We start from the raw sequence: 18,879 nt of genomic DNA on the forward strand, positions 1-18,879 counted from the left end.
AACTGATGTTTTATTTATTTATTTAATATTTTATTTATTTATTTGACAGCACAAGTAGGCAGAGAGGCAGGCAGAGAGAGGGGAGAGAAGAGAAAGCAGGCTCCCTGCTGAGAGAGAGCCCGATGTGGGGCTCGATCCCAGGACCCTGGGATCATGACCTGAGCTGAAGACAGAGGCTTTAACCCACTGAGCCACCCAGGCACCCCTGAACTGATGTTTTAGTGGTAAGCTATTTCTGGCTACTGACAAGTTACAGGAAATTTAAAGCTTTTTATTATTAAAATAACTAAAGGAAATGTGTATCAAATCACATTGGCTTTATTATTTTAGTATGTCTATAGAATATATTATGGACCCAATGTGTCATAAAATTAACCTAAAGAGTCCAGCAGATATGTCAAAAAATTCTGCCCTTCCATAGGCTTGTTTTGTTTTTGTTTTTTTTAATTTTTTAAAAAATATATTTATTTATTTATTTGACACAGAGAGATCACAAGGAGGCAGAGAGGCAGGCAAAGGGGGAGAGAGGAGGAAGCAGGCTCCTGCCGAGCAGAGAGCCGGATGCAGGATTCGATCCCAGGACCCTGAGATGATGACCTGAGCTGAAGGCAGAGGCTGAACCCACTGAGCCACCCACATGCCCCCATAGGCTTGTTTGCATTTAATTCTCCCATACTTATTTAGGGATGTACTTATAAACAAAGGGCAACTTACATAATAGGAAATATTTGAAAATGTGTACCATTTGAGTAACTGCTATTTTCTCTGACTTCTAGGATTTTAATTTATGTAACAGCCGATGTAGGGTCAGTATTTATTGGTAGCTAATGTATTCGTCTGCTACAGAAATCAGATTGACATCTTTATTGTTATTAAAGAGATTTTGCTACGGTTGGCAGAGGTGCTCCAAATTATTTGTTTAACAAAGGATTTATAAGTACCTAGTTTGTGCTAAGCACCATTCTTCACTGATCATACAGAGATAAAATTCCCTCTCAGAAAGTTAAAAATCTAGAAAAGGCAGTAAGAGTATGTGAACAATAGAGACTTTAGCACGGGTGCTTTGAGAATATAATGGCAAGTACCACTTCAGGTAGTTTCACTAGCCTCATTTTCCTTTTATAGAACTATCAGTCAGCGTTTAGTCGGAGAAGCAGAACTACTAGGATAGAGGTTTGTACGGAATTTGACTTGGCACTGTTGTGGGAGCTACTTAAGCATGGCTCTCTGAGCTGTTAACCTTTGTTTCTGATGTAGGAGCTCAAAGTCCAAGAGTAGGCAGGGAAGAGGGAAAGATGGCTGTAAAGTGGGAGACACAGGAACAGGTAGAAATCGCAACCACAGACCAAAACCCTTGTCATTTTTACTACCTCGGACTTTGATGGTATGACTTCCAGAAAAGCCTGGGTCCTTTTTCACACATACCGTGGCCAAAGGTTAGAAAAGCTAAAGAGTGCTCCAGGGAAAGGCTGGGAAGTTGTAGGCCAGTTAACACCTGGGAGCCACAGATCACCAACCACACATATGAGCTCCTAAATAGTTGCTGCTTCACATCTGCTCTATAAACTTGCTGAGGGATCGATTGCTCACTCTAACAGAAATATTCAGGGAAGAGAATTCTGGAAAGTAATTTCGTGTAACCCACTCGACACATTACAAACCACCACAATAACTAGCCTATTAATAAAAGTCAACCTGGATGAATAATACTGAAAGCAAAAATCTAATCCCAAGAAGTCAGTGAACATCCAGTGAAATGGAGAGAGCAGAAAGGTGACAGGTGAGAAAGGGAAGGCTGAGCTGGCGTTTGAAAGAGAAAGTTAGCCACAAGAGTCAGGGGTTGGGTCCAGAAAGAAGGAGTAGCATTCATGATTGTGGGGAAGCTAATGTAAGAGAGTAACATTTTTAAATCTTAAGTTACTCAAGTGAAATACAAATAGGAGTTATATTAGGGTCCTTAAATGTTCTGTTTAGCAGTTAGATTTTGTTCTGAGGACTGGGGAGCCAGTAAAAGGTTTTAAGCAAAGGAATGACAACTAGATTTTTGTTTCAGAAAAGGTACTGTCAACAGAAGAAGACAGTTTGGAGAGAGGCAAAGCTTGCTCAGCGGCAGGATCATTCTAGCCAAAAGACATTGAAGACCTCAACTGAAGGCCTCGTCAGTGTGGTTGGAAAGGAGGTAATTGAGAAACACTAAAGGCAACGTTAATGGGACTTGAGTGTGCAGATAATGGAAGAAAGGAACAATCAATGTGAGTTATAGCTTTCTTGAAGGAGAAGTTATAGCCTGAAAGAGAAGAGAATGGGAGGCACTGTTTTTCACCGTGACTCAGGAAAGAGTATAAGTAAGTATAGAGCCATGAAAGAATATCAGTGTTTTCGAAATGGAGAGGATTACGCAAAAGAAGGAATAGCCAGTTATTGGAGAAAAACCAGGAGAGAGCAGTGTCAAGAAATCAAGACTGTGGAGAGTTCTGTGTCAGAAGAGCCACTTTTTCAGGGAGATTAAGAGGACTCAAAGTGCACATTAGAGTTAATAGCAGAAAGTCTCTGGTGGCCCTTAGAGTAGTTTTGGTTGAATAGCAGCGCAAAAGATAGATACGGTTGTGGTAAAGGATTGAGAAGCAGTGAGGAAATAGACCTACATAGTATAATTTCCAGAACATTACTCACCCTCACTTGTATTGTCTACACACCTGTTGGATTCCTTAAAGACATCTCAAATGTAAGTTAAAAATAGATCTCTTAGTGTCCACCCCTACCCTGCTCTTCCTAAGTCTTCTCCATCCCATAATGGCACTACCTTTCACCCAAGTTGGCCAGCCCAAAAAACTAGGAGTCTACCTTAGCCCTTTTCACTGTTCGTTTTTTTTTTTTTTTTTTTTAGAAAGAGAGAGAGAGAGAGAGAGAGGGGTAGGTCACAGTAGGCAGAGAGGCAGGCAGAGAGAGAGGGGGAAGCAGGCTCCCCGCCGAGCGGAGAGCCCAATGCGGGGCTCGATCCCAGGACCTTGAGACCATGACCTGAGCTGAAGGCAGAGGCTTAAACCACTGAGCCACCCAGGTGCCCCCCACTGTTCGTTTTTTTTAAAGATTTTACTTATGACAGAGAGCAGTCGCAAGCAGAGGACAGGGGGGAGGTGGAGGAAAGCAGACGAAGCCAACTCCCTATTGAGCAGGGAGCCTGACAGTGACGATGTGGGGCTCGATTCCAGGATCCTGGGATCATGACCTGAGCCAAAGGCAGATGCTTAGTCAATTGAGTCACCCAGGAGCCCCACGCTTTCACTTTTCTACCCAGTCCATCAGCAGGTCTTGTTTACTTCTACTCAAAAATTATCACAAATATGTCCACTCCTACCACTGCCTAATCCAAGCTGCCATGTTTCACTTGGACTACTACAATTCTCTGTCGTACACTTGCATCCTTTTAACAATTCTCTGCAGCCAAAGTGAGCTTTATAAAATGTAAGTTGAATCCTATCACTCCCCTGCCTAAAACTTTGTAATGCTCCATCACATTTAGAATAGAATCTGATCCTTATCTTATTTACAAGGTACTATATGATCTGGTCCCTAGCAATCTCTCTGACCTCATGACCACCACTCTCCCTGTTGATTCCGCTTTGGCCACCCTTTCTTTGCTGTTTTTCACACGTCTGAACTGTTCCAGTGTGCACGCTTTGCACAAACTCCGAGCTTCCCAGACAGGTTGCCACAGATGGCTAATATGCCAGGAGATACTACTTAATATGTGGGGCAGGGGTGCTGACCCTCAGGCCAACGATTTCAGGCTGAGAACAGCTTCATCTGGGGCTCCTCATTAGGCCACTTGGTCTGAGCAGAGTCTAAGAACAGGCTCCACAGTCCCCAGAACCAGAGAACCGGATGACTGACGTCCTGCATTCAGCAACACTGACACATTGCCAAGAGAGGGTTTTGCCACCTGGACATAAGCAATGGTGCCCAGTTGTAGAGCACGTGCTGCTTCTGTTGGGCCAGGGGCCATGGATGTGCTGGAGGAATTTGTTTACCCATGCCCAAGCAGTATGGTGTCAACTCAAAGAGGAGGTGATAAGGCAAGCAGGGGTCCTAGAGGCAAAACTCCAGACCCTGGCTCCAAATCTCTACCTCCAAATTATCAGAAATGTATTTCTATGCAGTAGATGTGGTTGGGGACCTACCAATGGGCTGCATGGTGATTGGCTGGCTGGGCAATCTGCAGATGAGAGTATCATGATTATTTCTTAAGTACGTGATATGAAAAAGTCCAGTTGAATTTGAAGTATTTTTGTATTAGCAAAAGAAATCAATTACATTGTCAATGAAAAAAGGAAATGTTAGATTCTTTTGTTGTTTTATACTGAGCAAGAAAACAAATTATTATCAATGATAAATAATAATCTGAAGACCATTCCAGTCAAGTCAATCACCCTAATTCGGTGGTTATTCTTAACATCCCTCATGGTAAGATAACCCAGAAATGTTTCCTGATGTGATTAAATATAAAGTAGACAATGTCACCTACGATGTAATCTAGCCAAAAATAATGAACTTGAATCTGTCAAGGCTTAAGATGTAAATTCCAGTTTCCAGGAACTACAGGAGATAGAGGAACAAGATAAACGACACTAAAGGAAGTAATTAAATTAAGGGTTATGTTTCTCCATGTATTAGATCTTAAGTGTTTTCCATTAAAGTTTTTTGATGTTCTCTGTTAAGGTCTGGTACCTCTTTTATAACATTTATTCTAAAAACTCTCTATTCTTTATTAGTATTATAAAATGTACCTTGCTTATATTTTCTATTTGTTGTTGAAGAAATAAAATTAAGATGTGGATTCCTGGAACTTTGTTGGTTGAGGTTAAAATGCAATCAAAATGCAAAATCTTGTAACATTTGCTTCTGGTAATGGTAGATTAGGTAACTCAGACTGTCCAACTGAAGAAATTTTTTAACATCTGAGTGAGATATAAGACATATCTTAAGAATATTAAAGCACTGGGGCGCCTGGGTGGCTCAGTGGGTTAAAGCCTCTGCATTCGGCTCGGGTTGTGATCCCAGGATCCTGGGATCGAACCCCACATTGGGCTGTCTGCTCAGCAGGGAGCCTGCTTCCTCCTCTCTCTCTCTGCCTGCTTTTCTGCCTACTTGTAATCTCCATCTGTCAAATAAATAAATAAAATTTTTTTAAAAAGTTAAAAAAAAAAAAAAGAATATTAAAGCACCAAGAGTTAATGAGACATCATCAGGCCAAGGACTGAGAGACAGTGGAAATTCAGAGAGGTGAGTTTAGCACTCGGGCCCACTTAATGCCCTGGAAGCATTTGCCAATCTGAGAGAGATGGCCAAAAGACTAAACTATTCTTTCAGTGACTTCACAGAATAGTGGCTATTCCCAGAGAAATGAAGGATGGAGTCCAGGACCCACTGAGGAGGGAAGCCGAGTAAATATCACCACTTCCCACCACCAACACACACAGTCAGCTGTACTTGGAAATAAAGGTGAAGACCAAAAAACCAGCCCTTCCATGGCCAGTGCCCTGCTGTGAGTGGATGACTCCATGAACACTCAGCCCTGAACTTGGATTAAGGTGATCCCAGATTGCTGGTGGCCCCAGGTTCTTGGCAAAAGCAATACAAGAAACCTGGTTTAGAGGAATAAAACATGACCCTAGTCTTATATTTCTACAAATGATTTTTCAAACCCAGTTTTACAGTAAAAGATAATCAGATGATTAGAAGATAAGATACTGGAAGCAAAAACTAAATATTAAGCCATAAACTATGCTTACTGTATTAAAGCAGATAAAAGTCAAGTTTGAAAATGTTGACAGAGAACTGAGCATACATTTAAAGAAACAAAATTTGAAGAATATAAATTCTAGAACTGAAAAAAATATATAGAAAAATTAGCTCAGTTGGCTCTTGTCAATAGCAGATTAGACCATGGTGAAAGGAACAATTATGAACTGGAAATAACTTAGAATATCTAGAAGGAAGGAGAGAGAGACAAAAAAAAAATGAGAAATACCAAATGGAGAGTAGGAGAGAAGATACAACAAGGTCTAATACGTAGTTGGAATCCCCAAAGAAAATGAAGCAGAGGCAGTACTTAAAAGAGCTCACAGCCAGAAAATCATGACACGAAATGGTCGATATACGGGGAGGAAATAACCAACCAGGATTCTATGGCATTAAAATATCTTTTTTTTTTTTTTTTAATATCTTTTAAGAATGGAAGAGAAATAAAGATTTTGAAAGAACTAAATGAGTTAACAACCAGCAGCACTTCACTGAAAGACTAAAAGGTATCCTTAAGACAAGGAAAATGATCCCATAGAAAATGCCAGAAACGGGAAAAGGAAGAAAAACAGCTGTTAAATACGTGAGTAGACCTAAGATAAGTGTAAAGATAAGCTCTTGGGAGATTAAAATATTTTTTATGTAGAAGTAGACAAATACATAATCACATCCATGACTAAAAAATTAGTAAGCAGTTAGGATATAGAATTTGGACAGAACAACAAACTGTACTTAATAGAGACATATAGAATGCTACTGCCAATAACCACAGGCTACACAGTCTTCTCAAGTACATATGAAATAGCATTCAAAGGGCCCCTGGGTGGCTCAGAGTCACTGAAGCCTCTGACTCTTGGTTTCGGCTCAGGTCGTGATCTCAGGGTTGTGAGACCGAGCCCTGTGTAGGGCTCCACTGAGTGCAGAGTCTGCTTGAGATGATCTTTCCCTCTCCCTCTTTCCCTCCTTGTCAAGCTCTCTTTCTCACTCAAATAGATAAACAAATCTGGGGGAAAAAAAGATAGTATATAAAAATTGACCATGTAATATTGCATAATGCATGCTTCAACAGATTTTGAAGGATTGAAATCATGCATAATATTTTTTGTTGATCACAGAGCAGTTGTGCTTAAAAGTTAACCAAATGATAAGGAAATCAATGTGTATTTTGAAATTAGGAAATACATTTCTAAGCAATCCATGCATCAAAGAAGAAATTAGAAACTATTGTGAAATGAATGACAAAAAACGGAAGATACAGAGGCGCAAGGAGTACAAAATCTGGCCCCAAACTTCCTGAAGTCAGGTTTGTGGTTAGAGAATCCTCAAAAGTTGTTTTGTTTTTCTCTTTGTCCTCTGCCCAGAGCCAAGACTGGAATAAGCCAGTGTGACAGGCAGAGTTCTGCAGTGCCCCCCAGTGTCTGCCCTGGTGTCACCCCAGTAAAATCCCTTCCCCTGAGCAATGATGGACTCTGTGACTTGCATCTAATGATACAATATACCAAAGGAGATGTGTTGCCACTCCCTCCATTGGGTTATTTTATGTGGCACAGGTGATGAGAAGTCACTCCCACTGCTACATTACACTGTAGACCACCATCCTGGCAGCCTGGCGAGACTCTCCTGCTGGCCTCAAAGAAGCAGACTGGCATGTTGTGAACTACCTATGAATAGGACCACAGGTGGGGAACGGCAGGCAGCTTCTAGGACCCGAGGGTTGACCCCGGCACACTGGCAGTAAGAAGCTAGGGCCCTTCAGTCGTACAGCCACAAGGAGAAGAATTCATGCAAAAAATGGAGTTTGGAAGTAGATCTTTTCCTAGTCAAGCCTCTGATGAAACCAAGGCTCCAGCCAGTGCCCTCAGTGCACTCTGATAAGACCCTAAGCAGAGAACCCGGGTAAGCAGTACCAAAGCCTCTAACCCACAGACACTGAGAGATAATAAATGTGTACTCTTTTAGGTTTCAGAATGTGTGATCATTTGTTATGCTGCTGTTGAAAGCTAGTACAAGGATCCTTAACATGTCCATCTGTGGCTTTTTTCCTAATCCACCCACTGTGGTTCTCCTTTCAGAGGGTCTGATGCAATCCACCCCCCCCCCAATCCCGCCTTGGTGCAGGCTTTAGATTCGGTTTCCTGATCTCATGCACATGGCCTTTCGACCCTAGCTCTGAGTCAACAAAAATTAGCAGCTGTTCCCAGAGCAAACCCCAGCTCCAGCTCTCACTCAATATGCTTCCTTTGTACCTTTGAGGATTCCCAGCATCCCGTTCAGCCACGCATTTCTCAATTCTGGTGTTTAAAATGTTTCATCAGCATTGGTTGGTGTTCTTTGACAAGAGGATCTCTTTTAAAGATCCAGTCTGTTCTATGTCCTGGGATTCGTGTTCACCGTTCAACCCACTGAAGCCTTATTCTTTTGCCACTGCCACACCCTAAGCTGTGTTCAAAGAAAGGGGTCATGATCTCTTCATTTCCAGATCCAGTCCACTCCTTCCAGTCCTCATGTTACTGGGTCTCCCTCTTGGCAGTATCTGGTGCTACCGGCCACGCTTTCCTTCCTTCCTTTCCTTCCTGGCTTCTAATAGCTTGTGTTTGCTGTCACTGCTTCCTCTCAGTTTCCTTAGCTGACAACTGTCTGCCTCCCTCCTAAATATTGGTGTTTCTCAGGGTTCTGGCCTATGAATTTTTATTCCCACTCTACAGGCTACGTGGACAGTCTTAGCCATTCCCATGGCTTTTACTATCACTTGTATGCTGCTGACTTCCTTGCTTATAACTCAAATCGTTAGGCAGGATGGGTTAGGTTAAGGGAGATCAGAAACTATCCCCACATCTTTGTGTAATGTGGAAAAGCTTATTTCTTGCTCATAAAGAATCCACCATAGGTCCAGGTGACCCTCCGGAGAAACTATCCTCTATATGATGACACAGTGATCCAGCTTCAGGGCCTGCAACCTTACCTTCTCACCACAAATCTCCGTGACCACCCTGCAGAAGGGGTCAGAAGAGGTCTTACTTCAGTGATTAAATGCTTCAAATCGAAGGGAATACATCACTTTCATTCGTAGTCTTTTGGCCACAACAAGTAACATGCAACACCACCCCCCACCACAACCACAGGTGAGACTCTGGGCCAGAAGGAGAGGAGAATTGGTTGTGGGCAAGAACTAGGACTGTTTATCACACAAATCTAGATCTCTTTCATGAGCTCTAGATCTGTGTGTCCTGTTACCCTTGCCACATTTCTGCCTGAATGTTGCACAAACACCCTGAAGTCAATGTGTCAAAGAGTAAACACATTATTTGTCCAATTCTATATCACTTCTATATCGGCACTACTAGTCAGTGATAACGATGCAGAAATCTGGGAGCTACCCTGAGCTCCTCTCTCCCATACCCTCCTCTTACAAGTAGTAAATGACTAGATTCATCACCTCTCTTCCCCATCTCTTCTTCCTCATAGCCACTGCCTCTTGTCAGACCTCTGCAATGGTAAAGGATTTGCTACCCACTGCCTAGCCCCTCCCTTCTGTTGCCTAAACCCAATGTGACCATGTCAGTCTTCAGCCATTTCTCCATTCCCCCTAAGGTAAGGTTTGTTTAGAGTCCTCCATTACCTGGTCTTTTCCTTCCTCCAGCCTTTTCTCTTCCATTTCCCATCCCCACCTGACCTTCATTCCCCGCTGCACCAGCCATGGCAAAATACTTACATTTCTTGGACTGTAACTAACATGACAAAGCATGTTTTACTCACGCAATCCCTCTGCCTGGAATATGCTTCCTTCCTCTGCCTGTCTAGAAAATGTGATTCATCTTTCAAGACACAACTCATACAACATCTCCTCTATGGTGCTTCTCAGGACACTCAGTCTCCCTCCTTATTGTGTAAGCTTAGCCCTTTCTCCATTGGGTCCCACTCTTCTGGTGCAGATATCAGCATTTCATCTACAGTATTTCATTATGCTGCTTTCTCCAGAACTTGGCAATGCATGTGGGTCATAGAAGGTGCTCAGTAAATGTTGAATTAATTAATTAATTTTCACTCTAAGTCTTGAGCTACTACTGTTTCCCTCCCTGGCTCTTCTTCATCCTTCAGCTCTTTGGTAACATCTTCGATCTTTTGCCCTTCCTTGTTTTTGCTTCCACTCCTAGATATCTCTCAAATTCACTTACATCTCGGCACAAAAATAGGCACATAGATCAATGGAGAATAGAGAACCCAAAAATGGACCCTCAGCTCTAAGGTCTACTAATCTTCGACAAAGCAGGAAAGAACGTCCAATGGAAAAAAGACAATGTCTTCGGTAAATGGTGGGAAAATTGGACAGCCACATGCAGAAGAAAGAAACTGGACCACTTTCTTATACCATACACAAAAATAGACTCAAAAAGGATTGTGAGACAGGAATCCATCAAAATCCTAGAAAAGAGCACAGGCAGCAACCACTGTGACCTCAGCTGCAGCAACTTCTTGCTAGACACATTTCCAAAGCAAGGGAAACCAAGGCAAGAAATGAACCACTGGGACTTCAAGATAAGAAGGTTCTTCACAGCAAAGGAAACAGTCAACAAAACCAAAAGACATAGCGAAATAAGTCAATTGGAGAAGGACAACTATCATATGATCTCCCTGATATGAGGAAGTGGAGATGCAACATGGGGGGTTAAGGGAGTAGGAGAAGAATAAATGAAACAAGATGGGATTGGGAGGGAGACAAACCATAAGTCACTCTTAATCTCACAAAACAAACTGAGGGTTGCTGGGGGGAGGAGGGTTGGGAGAGGGGGATGGGGTTATGGACATTGGGGAGGGTATGTGCTATGGTGAGTGCTGTGAAGTGTGTAAACCTGGCAGTACACAGACCTGTACCCCTGGGGATAAAAATACATTATATGTTTATAAAAAATTTAAAAAAAAAGACAACGGACAGAATGGGAGAAGATAATTGCAAATGACATATCAGATAAAGGGCTAGTACCCAAAATCTATAAAGAACTTATCAAACTCAACACCCAAAGAACAAATAATCCAATCAAGAGATGGGCGGAAGACATGAACAGACATCCAAATGGCTAACAGACACATGAAAAAGTGCTCAACATCACTTGGTAGCCGGGAAATACAAATCAAAACCACATTGAGATACCACCTCACACCAGTCAGAATGGCTAAAATTAACAAGTCAGGAAATGACAGGTGTTGTTGGAGATACGGAGAATGTAAACCCTCTTACGCTTTTGGTAGGAATTCAATCTGGCACAGCCACTCTGGAAAATAGTATGGAGATTTCTCAAAAAGTTGAAAGTAGAGCTACCCTATGACCCAGAAGTTGCACTGCTAGTGATTTACCCCAAAGATACAAATCTAGTGATCTGAAGGGGCACCTGCATGCCAGTGTTTATAGCAGCAATGTCCACAATAGCCAAACTATGGGAAGAGCCCAGATGTCCATTGCCAGATGAAGAGATAAAGAAGATGTGGTATATATACACAATAGGCTACTACTCAGCCTTCACAAAAATGAAGTCTTGCCATTTGCAATGATGTAGATGGAAATACAGGGTTTTATGCTAAGCAAAGTAAGTCAATCAGAGCAAGAAAATTATACAGTCTCACTGATATGTGGAATTTAAGAAACAAAACAGGATCAGAGGGGAAGGGAGGGAAAAATAAGACAAAATTAGGGGGACAAGCCATAAGAGACTCTTAATCATACAAAAAAACTGAGGGTTGCTGGAGGGGAGGAGGATGGGGGATGGGGTGACTGGGTGATGGACAGTAAGGAGGACACATGATATAATGAGCACTGAGTTATTATGTAAGACTGATGAATCACTGAACTCTACCTCTGAAACTAATAATACACTATATGTTAAACAATTGAATTTAATACATTTAAAAAATGCTCCACTCTTGAACCATGCTGATCTCTGGGTAAACATCTCCTGAGTCCCAGCAACCAGTCCCAGGCCTGGGGTGCCCTATGTGGTTCCTTTCTGCTCCCTCTGTCCAAAACCCATCCATGGTCCAGAACCCCAGCTCTGGGTCCACCAGCATGCAGCCTTGCCTGATTTCACCAGCTCTACAAGCTCTGCCAGCTCTTCCTTTTCCCTTGCCTGTTGAGTTGCTCTGCCCTCTGCCTGAAACTGTCTTTCTGGGGCTCTCTGCCTGCCTAGCTTTTCCCCATCCTCTGGTTCTCAGTGTCTGCTCCTTGGACAGACCATCCCTGCTCATCCATCTCATCTAACGACCTCCCACCATTTAATCTGCTTCTGTCCCTCATGGCCTTTAACACAATCTGTAATGTCTGTTGTTTTCTTGTTTTTTATTTCTCTTCTCAATTAGACAATAGGCCCCATGAGAAAATTTTCTGCTTTGTTCTCTGAAATATCCATAGCACCTAATTCACACAGTTTATTTAGCAAGTGTATTAATATTTTAAATCCTTTTTTCAAATTTTAGAATGTTTCTTGTTTTCAAATACCACATAAAAAAATAACATGCCTTTCTTAAGAGATCCAGAGAGAGTAATTCCAAGTTAAAGGTGTTTTTTCTCTATTTCAATAGTTTCTTTTAGTTGCTGAGAGAATAATCTGATGAGGATTATCCAATCTGTTCCTCTGATAACTTTGGCCTCATAAGAATTCTTGCTTTATTTTCCATTAACTCCATAAATTACAAATTCTTTTGTAAAAAGAATAATAATTTCAGGGATTATTTTCTTTTGTCACACTTCTTGAATCCTTAAATATCAGATTTCACTCTCAAGGTTTTCTTACAGAGCCAAACACAAAACACAGTGGAGTGACCAGAACTTCTATGGTGTTCTTAGAAATTACTGTGCTCCAAATTTCTTAAATATCTGTGAATATGTAATAGTGAATCTTTCATAAATTCTCTTTTGGATAATATTTCTAAATCCATATGTTTATTTTTCTAAATTCTAAATTCATCCTCCCTTTACTTTTTACTACTTCTTTTAAGATGCAGAGTACTTTATTAATATTATTTTATGGATAAATATTTACAAAGAAATGACTCACCTTCACTCTAAAGGGATTGCCCATAACTCTTTTTTTTTTAAGATTTTATTTATTTATCTTGAGAGAGAGAGAGAGAGCCAGAGCATGAGCTGGGAGGAGGGTCAGAGGGAGAGGGAGAGAGAATATCCTCCTTGCTGAGCACAGAGCCCCACACGGGCTCAATCTCATGACCCTGAGAACATGACCTGAGTCGAAACCAAGAGTCAGATGCTTAACTGACTGAGCCACTCGAGCGCCCTCAGTGATCTCCATAACTCCTAGCACACTTCATGTCTGCCCAGCTAGTACCTTACACTTGACTCTGCTTGACCCTGCTCTTTGTCCCTCCTTATCAAACTCATCTCTCTGGTTAGAACAAGTGATATTTGAAGGTGCTTGATGACAATGATAATGCCATATTGCTGGGAACTCCACCTTATCTCGCATGGTAGTTAAGTGCTTAATTAGAAATACACTTGTCTTAACCCCCATGTTCTAGTGTTCATGTGTCAAAAGATATAAGAGAAGCTGTTCATGGGATTAAAAAATATATGGTGTTATAAAAATAATTAAAACATATATATATAAAATGGGCTCAAAGGGGAAGTCTGACCTCAAGTTTAGACTAGATCTTTGCAACACACAGCTTGATGGGGTAGTAGCAGTAAATCATGATTTCGTCATCTCTGAAAAGTAGGAGTAGTCACGGAAGCAAGTGAAAAGTTCAGTCTTAGACAACGGGCATCTTATGACCGGACTTTTTCTTAGAAGGTAAATGCATTTACCCCATGCTTTTAATCTAGATGAAATAACTATTCATGCAAGGGAAATGTCATCTAATTTCTAGTGGTTTCTATCTCTTTTTTTTCTCTTTAACTTTATTTGGTGGGGAAAGGGTTGTATTTGAGTGGCTGCACGTAGTTAGTGGATTTTGTGGCAATTGCTAAGAGTCTCCCAGTACTGGACAAAATGTGCAAAAGTATATATAGTGCTGTTTCTATTTTAATTTATGCTCTGTCAAATGTTTGGGGCATTGTTTTCAAATGGAAATGTGTTTCCTGCATTTCTTGGCCTGGATCTGTAAGTATTTATTTTCCTGCTGCTCTGTGTGATGGTTTTGTCTTTCAATATGGGGTGACCCCCAAAATTTTAAAGGTGGCTGTGGTGGCATTTCTTTGGGATGGTTGTAAACTCAGAGCCACTTATTTGAAGGTTAAGACTTTACAGAAACTTACAATCCTCTTATCTCCTATGTCCCCAGTGGTGAAGTTTAATATAAATTCATAGCAAATTCATAATAAATTCATAAATTTTAGGGCAAACACATATTTCAATATTTAAAAAAATAGTCTCTATTTTATGGTGCTCTACAAAGAGCACTGTTGACTTTTAAATTAGAAAAGGAGCAAAAATGCTAGAAAAATTGTTACCACTGATGATTCTGCTGTAGATGATGGGCTTCCTAGTCTTGTGTCTCAGAATTCTCACCAGATTTCCCTGTCGGCACTTTACCTTACATTATGTTATTTGGTCGAGTCTAATGCACTTATTATTATTGCTGTTGTAAGTGGTACATGGCAATTAGTTATCCTTCTCCCGACCCTCCCCATGTCCAAGGACTTGGAAATTGATTCGCTTTTGAAAGCTGAGTAAATAAACACAAATAATAGATGACATTTATTATCTAAATAAATTACCTTAAAATACAGCAGGTATAGACAGAGCCAAAAATTCTTATCATGGGTGTGCCTAAATATGAAGTCAAACTGTGGTTTCCTAAAATGTCTTTGTTTTTTTATTTAAATAAAAGTGGAGACCATTTTTATCAGCAAAGAAACTGGTTAAGTGAGCTATAGTACGTAGCTATAACTGAAACACTTATGGTCACTAAAAATGCTTATAGAAAGTTTTGAATGGCATGGGAGGGATGTTTATGATAAAGAAAAAACTTAAAAACAACAACAGAAAAGGAGATATGAAGTCTCAACTAGCTTTTAGGAAATGCATGGAAGATTAAAAAGGAATACTCCAAAATTATTAATATAATAATTGATAGTAGGATTTCAGGTGATTCTACTCTGCTGCTCTTAGGTACTTTACACTTTTTAATACAAATAAATAAAAGGGAAAATACAGAAAACTTAACGTAAAAAGTAGAACCGTAGCCTAGATAAGGACACTGACACTCTTGGAAAGTTAATACTTGAACAGAATAAAAATTCTGAAACAGCCTAGAGGAAGGGCCTTCACGAGAAAGTGGGTCAAAGTTTACCCAGCTGCCAGGGAGGAGTGAAGCAAATACATTAGACCTCTATGACATTCAGTATTAAAATCATCCACTCATCTTCTCCCATACTCAGTTCAATTCAATGTTTGCCAAGCAAAACTGTGGTTTTAAATGGTTCTCCCATGTGTTCTGATAGAATGCGCTGGTGACACCAACATGTTCCTTAGGTCATTTCAGTTTATACATCAGTCTCCTGTGAGTTAGTTGGTATGAGTCAGTTCTGGGCCAATCAGTCAATTCTGATTGAATTTTAGCCCTGCTAAAATCAGATTTCTAGACCTACAAAGCTGAGAACTGTTTGCTGAGGTATAATAACCACACCATGTAAAGTCCATGACCACTGTCCTCACTAGAACACCCACCATGATTAGCCTCTCTCTCATGGATACTGCTCTGGTATTAAAATCACAGCCTCAGAGTTCACCCCTCTGCTACCTTTCCTTTCTAGCTTTCAAAGAGGAACATTTTTTATTCTCAGGAAGACAGCATGGGAGGATGGAGTTCCAAACCTGAACCCAAAAATGGTAAGTCCAGGGCAGAAACCATTACCTGCCTCACTACTGAGTCAACATGGACTGGATTAACCAGTAACTATACTGAAGAGCTGAATGGGACAACATTTCTGAGGTTGGAAGAATCAAATTTTACCCAATGCCAAGAAGAGTGTCAAGGGGAACCAGGGAGAACAGTCTATCCTCCCAAGTTGAGTAAAGGGTGTCTGTGTGCTCAGTACAAGACCAGCTGGGTAGCTTAGGGCAACGCAGTTCACTTCCCTTACTGGCCCCCTATTTATGGCACTGGCCTTGGGAGAACTCACTGTGGCTGCCTTTGACTAGTCACTGTTAAAAACCACCCTGCAAACAAAGGAACCACTAAAAAAAGGCAGCAGTTTCCAAGCTCAAGTTCCCCAAAACTTTGGGAAATGCTAGTTTTGGGTTTTGCTTTTGGTTCTCTACTCCCTGGCCTTGACATTGTCTGCTTATGTCTGAGGAAGCACATTTCCCTGGGGTCCATTAAATCTTGGAGGGAGGGACAGGAGATGTGTTTATTTGTCAAAGGGGCACACGGGGCTGCAGAAAAATGAGGCTCCTCTTTCATGGGTGTAGCTGTTTGTTTTTTAAGTTTTTAAGTGAAAGCTCTACTTTTTATTTTTTAAAGATTTTATTTATTTATTTATTTGACAGAGAGAGATCACAAGTAGGCAGAGAGAGAGAGAGAGAGAGAGGGAAGCAGGCTCCCTGCTGAGCAGAGAGCCCGATGCAGGACTCAACCCCAGGACCCTGAGATCATTGACCTGAGCCGAAGGCAGCGGCTTAACCCACTGAGCCACCCAGGCTCCCGAAAGCTCTACTTTTGTTAAAGGATCCAGGACATGAAACACCGTTCTCTCCTTTTACAGAGTGGGACTCTCTATTGTGTATGTCCCCTGGTGACTTGGATAGGGTGGGGCACCTGGAGACTTAATTTAAGCTGGAAAGATTCATGAGATGTGGCAGATGCACTAAGCCCCTTCTCATTCTCTCACAGACAAACCAAGTTTCAGCACAACAGCTCCGACAATTGCCTCCAGACCCTGCTCCCAGGAGCCCACCAAGTAAGCGAGCCATTCTCCCACCCATTTCATCTTGCACTACATGGCATTGGATTTTGTGCTGACAGCCCTGCCTGATGGGACTTAGGAGGGAGGGCTGGGGAAAAGGGACCAGAAACAGTTGAAAAAAATGAATCGGTTTTTTATATTTAGAGTGTGGTTCTTAACCCGGAGTGCCCCAGGGAGGGAGATCCCTCAGGAGATCCATGAATCCCCTCAGCTCATCAACAAACGGTGTGTACTGGTGGGCTTGTGAAGATTTTTGAGGGGGACAAGAGCTCACAATTTGCACTGAGGTTTCAGAGAGTTCTGGAACCCCAAAGCAGAAAGTTGAAAAGCAGTGGGTAAAAGTCACCTAGCCAGCGTGAAAGCTATTTTAGGGATCGACCCGCAGGCAGGAATGGTGACCCTCTGGCCTTTAGCAGAGGCCTTCAGAAGGCCCAGTGGGTCATCTGCTCCCTTTCTTTGCCAAAACAGCATACAGCATTTGGTCTTGGCCTTTTTTGTGGGGGTCCTGCTAACGCTGCTGCTGCTGGTCCTTGTCTTCCTCATCGTGAAGACCTACAGAAAATGTAAGTGGTCTCCGAGAGATGGGACAGCTCTTCTGGCTCTGACATTGAGAATTAAGTCTTGGTGTTAGCTCTGAGGGGGAGTAAAACCTTGGTAGCTCACCCTCTCCACAGACTGGGGAACTGATACCCTTGGCTTCTGTCTCTGCCCTCCCTACCCCTCCACTTTTGCCACCTCCAACACCCACCTCGCCCCCCAGCCTGCAGAGAGAGGCTTCCCATTCCTCCACGCCCCACTGGTGAGACTTGTTCCTCTTTTTCCTGGCCCCTGTGGCAGGCCACTCCAGTCCCTGGGCCCGGGATCCTCCCTTGGATAGTCACTCCAGCCGTGATCCTCCGGCCAAGGTAAGAGGATCACACTCTTTTGGGGACCCTGGGCATGTGCATCTTCTGATCTCTTTGATCCTCTATGACCACATCCTCCAAGGGGCTTCTACAGAGACCATGGCTTTTATTTTTTTATTTTTTTTTTTTTTAAATGTTTCTTTTTTTTTTTTTTTTTAAAGATTTTATTTATTTATTTGACAGACAGAGATCACAAGTAGGCAGAGAGGGGTGGGGGAAGCAAGCTCCCCACAGAGCAGAGAGCCCATGTGGGGCTCGATCCCAGGACCCTGGGATCATGAACTGAGCTGAAGGCAGAGGCTTTAACCCACTGAGCCACCCAGGCCCCTGAGACCCTGGCTTTTAAAGACACCCCGCCCTCCAAACTGAACTCAGTCGTTCCTCCTCCTTCTTCCTCTGCAGCTTTCATCTCCGGAGGAAGCACTTACCTATGCTAGCGTAGCTTTCAAAACCTTGGAAGAAAAGAGTGAACACCTGACTGAGAAACGTTCTGCACCCTTGGACACGGTTGTCTATGCTCCAGTCAAAGGGACAGACTCCCCCTACCTTTCCAGTGAGGCTTGATGCCGGTCCCTCTTACTCTCGGCTCTATCTTTATTCATCACTTTCCCTTAGGACAAATTCTGGACCACAGCATGGTCTGGTTGGAGCTGTTTGGGTGGGATCTGGAAATGTTAGCCGGCGGTTTTGAAGACCGAGGGGGAGTGCTTCTCTTGGCCTGAGAAGACACTGCCAGCCCTCCTGCTTGGACGGACAGCCTCTTAGCCCTTTGAGGGCTGAGACGGCCTCCCTGGTCCTCTTCCAGAGTGTGTGGTACAGAGCTCAGCGCACAAAGGGTGCTCACTTGGTGCCACTGACCAGCTTGGGAGAAGCCAGCCTAATGGGCAAGTGAGCAGGAGTTCCAAATAAAACCAACCAGTCTGCAGTGCTGGCTCCTCACGTATCATTTATTTGTCTGGTCCTGTCACATCCAGAGATCCAGAACTCCTCCATAGCCAGAAGCCAAACAGAGGGGACGGTACCCCAGAACAAGCTCAGAACTGATTGGGGCTCGGGTCTCAACCTCAGCCCCAACTAGCTGCATTCTTTTGGTAAGCGTAGCTCCTTCCTCGTGAAAACAGTACTAATAACGTTTACCTCTTAGTTCGAGAATAAGGAAGATGTCATCTTCTATGGTACTTTGTACATCCCAAGAGTTTTACACAAATAGAAGTTCTCCTTGTACAAAGCGCTGTTCACATGTGGATGTCCACTTCTTTG

At 42.4% G+C, this 18,879-nt stretch overlaps 1 protein-coding gene across 9 annotated transcripts; it reads left to right on the top strand.

Moving 5' to 3' along the window:
* Nucleotides 1-193: 193 nt before the first annotated feature.
* On the top strand, nt 194-18,544 carry LOC111143406 (chromosome unknown C1orf162 homolog). 9 transcript variants are annotated; one of them, XM_022497115.1, is made up of 10 exons: nt 194-224; nt 2,054-2,179; nt 5,371-5,591; nt 6,234-6,385; nt 15,563-15,638; nt 16,642-16,708; nt 16,859-16,939; nt 17,183-17,277; nt 17,552-17,619; nt 18,022-18,297. In XM_022497115.1, the coding sequence occupies exons 4-10, from the start codon at nt 6,344-6,346 to the stop codon at nt 18,181-18,183; spliced, it is 591 nt and encodes a 196-aa protein (XP_022352823.1). In that variant the 5' UTR covers nt 194-224; nt 2,054-2,179; nt 5,371-5,591; nt 6,234-6,343; the 3' UTR covers nt 18,184-18,297. The 9 variants fall into 9 exon arrangements, with proteins under 9 accessions (XP_022352823.1, XP_022352828.1, XP_022352822.1 ...); XM_022497120.1 differs by lacking the exons at nt 194-224; nt 16,859-16,939 and having other exon boundaries at nt 634-2,179; nt 18,022-18,126; nt 18,235-18,544; XM_022497114.1 differs by lacking the exon at nt 194-224 and having other exon boundaries at nt 642-2,179.
* The last annotated feature ends 335 nt before the right edge of the window (nt 18,545-18,879 follow it).

Source organism: Enhydra lutris, unplaced genomic scaffold (genome assembly GCF_002288905.1).
Source record: "Enhydra lutris kenyoni isolate GAN:26980312 unplaced genomic scaffold, ASM228890v2 scaffoldscaffold9, whole genome shotgun sequence".
Lineage (NCBI taxonomy): Eukaryota > Metazoa > Chordata > Mammalia > Carnivora > Mustelidae > Enhydra > Enhydra lutris.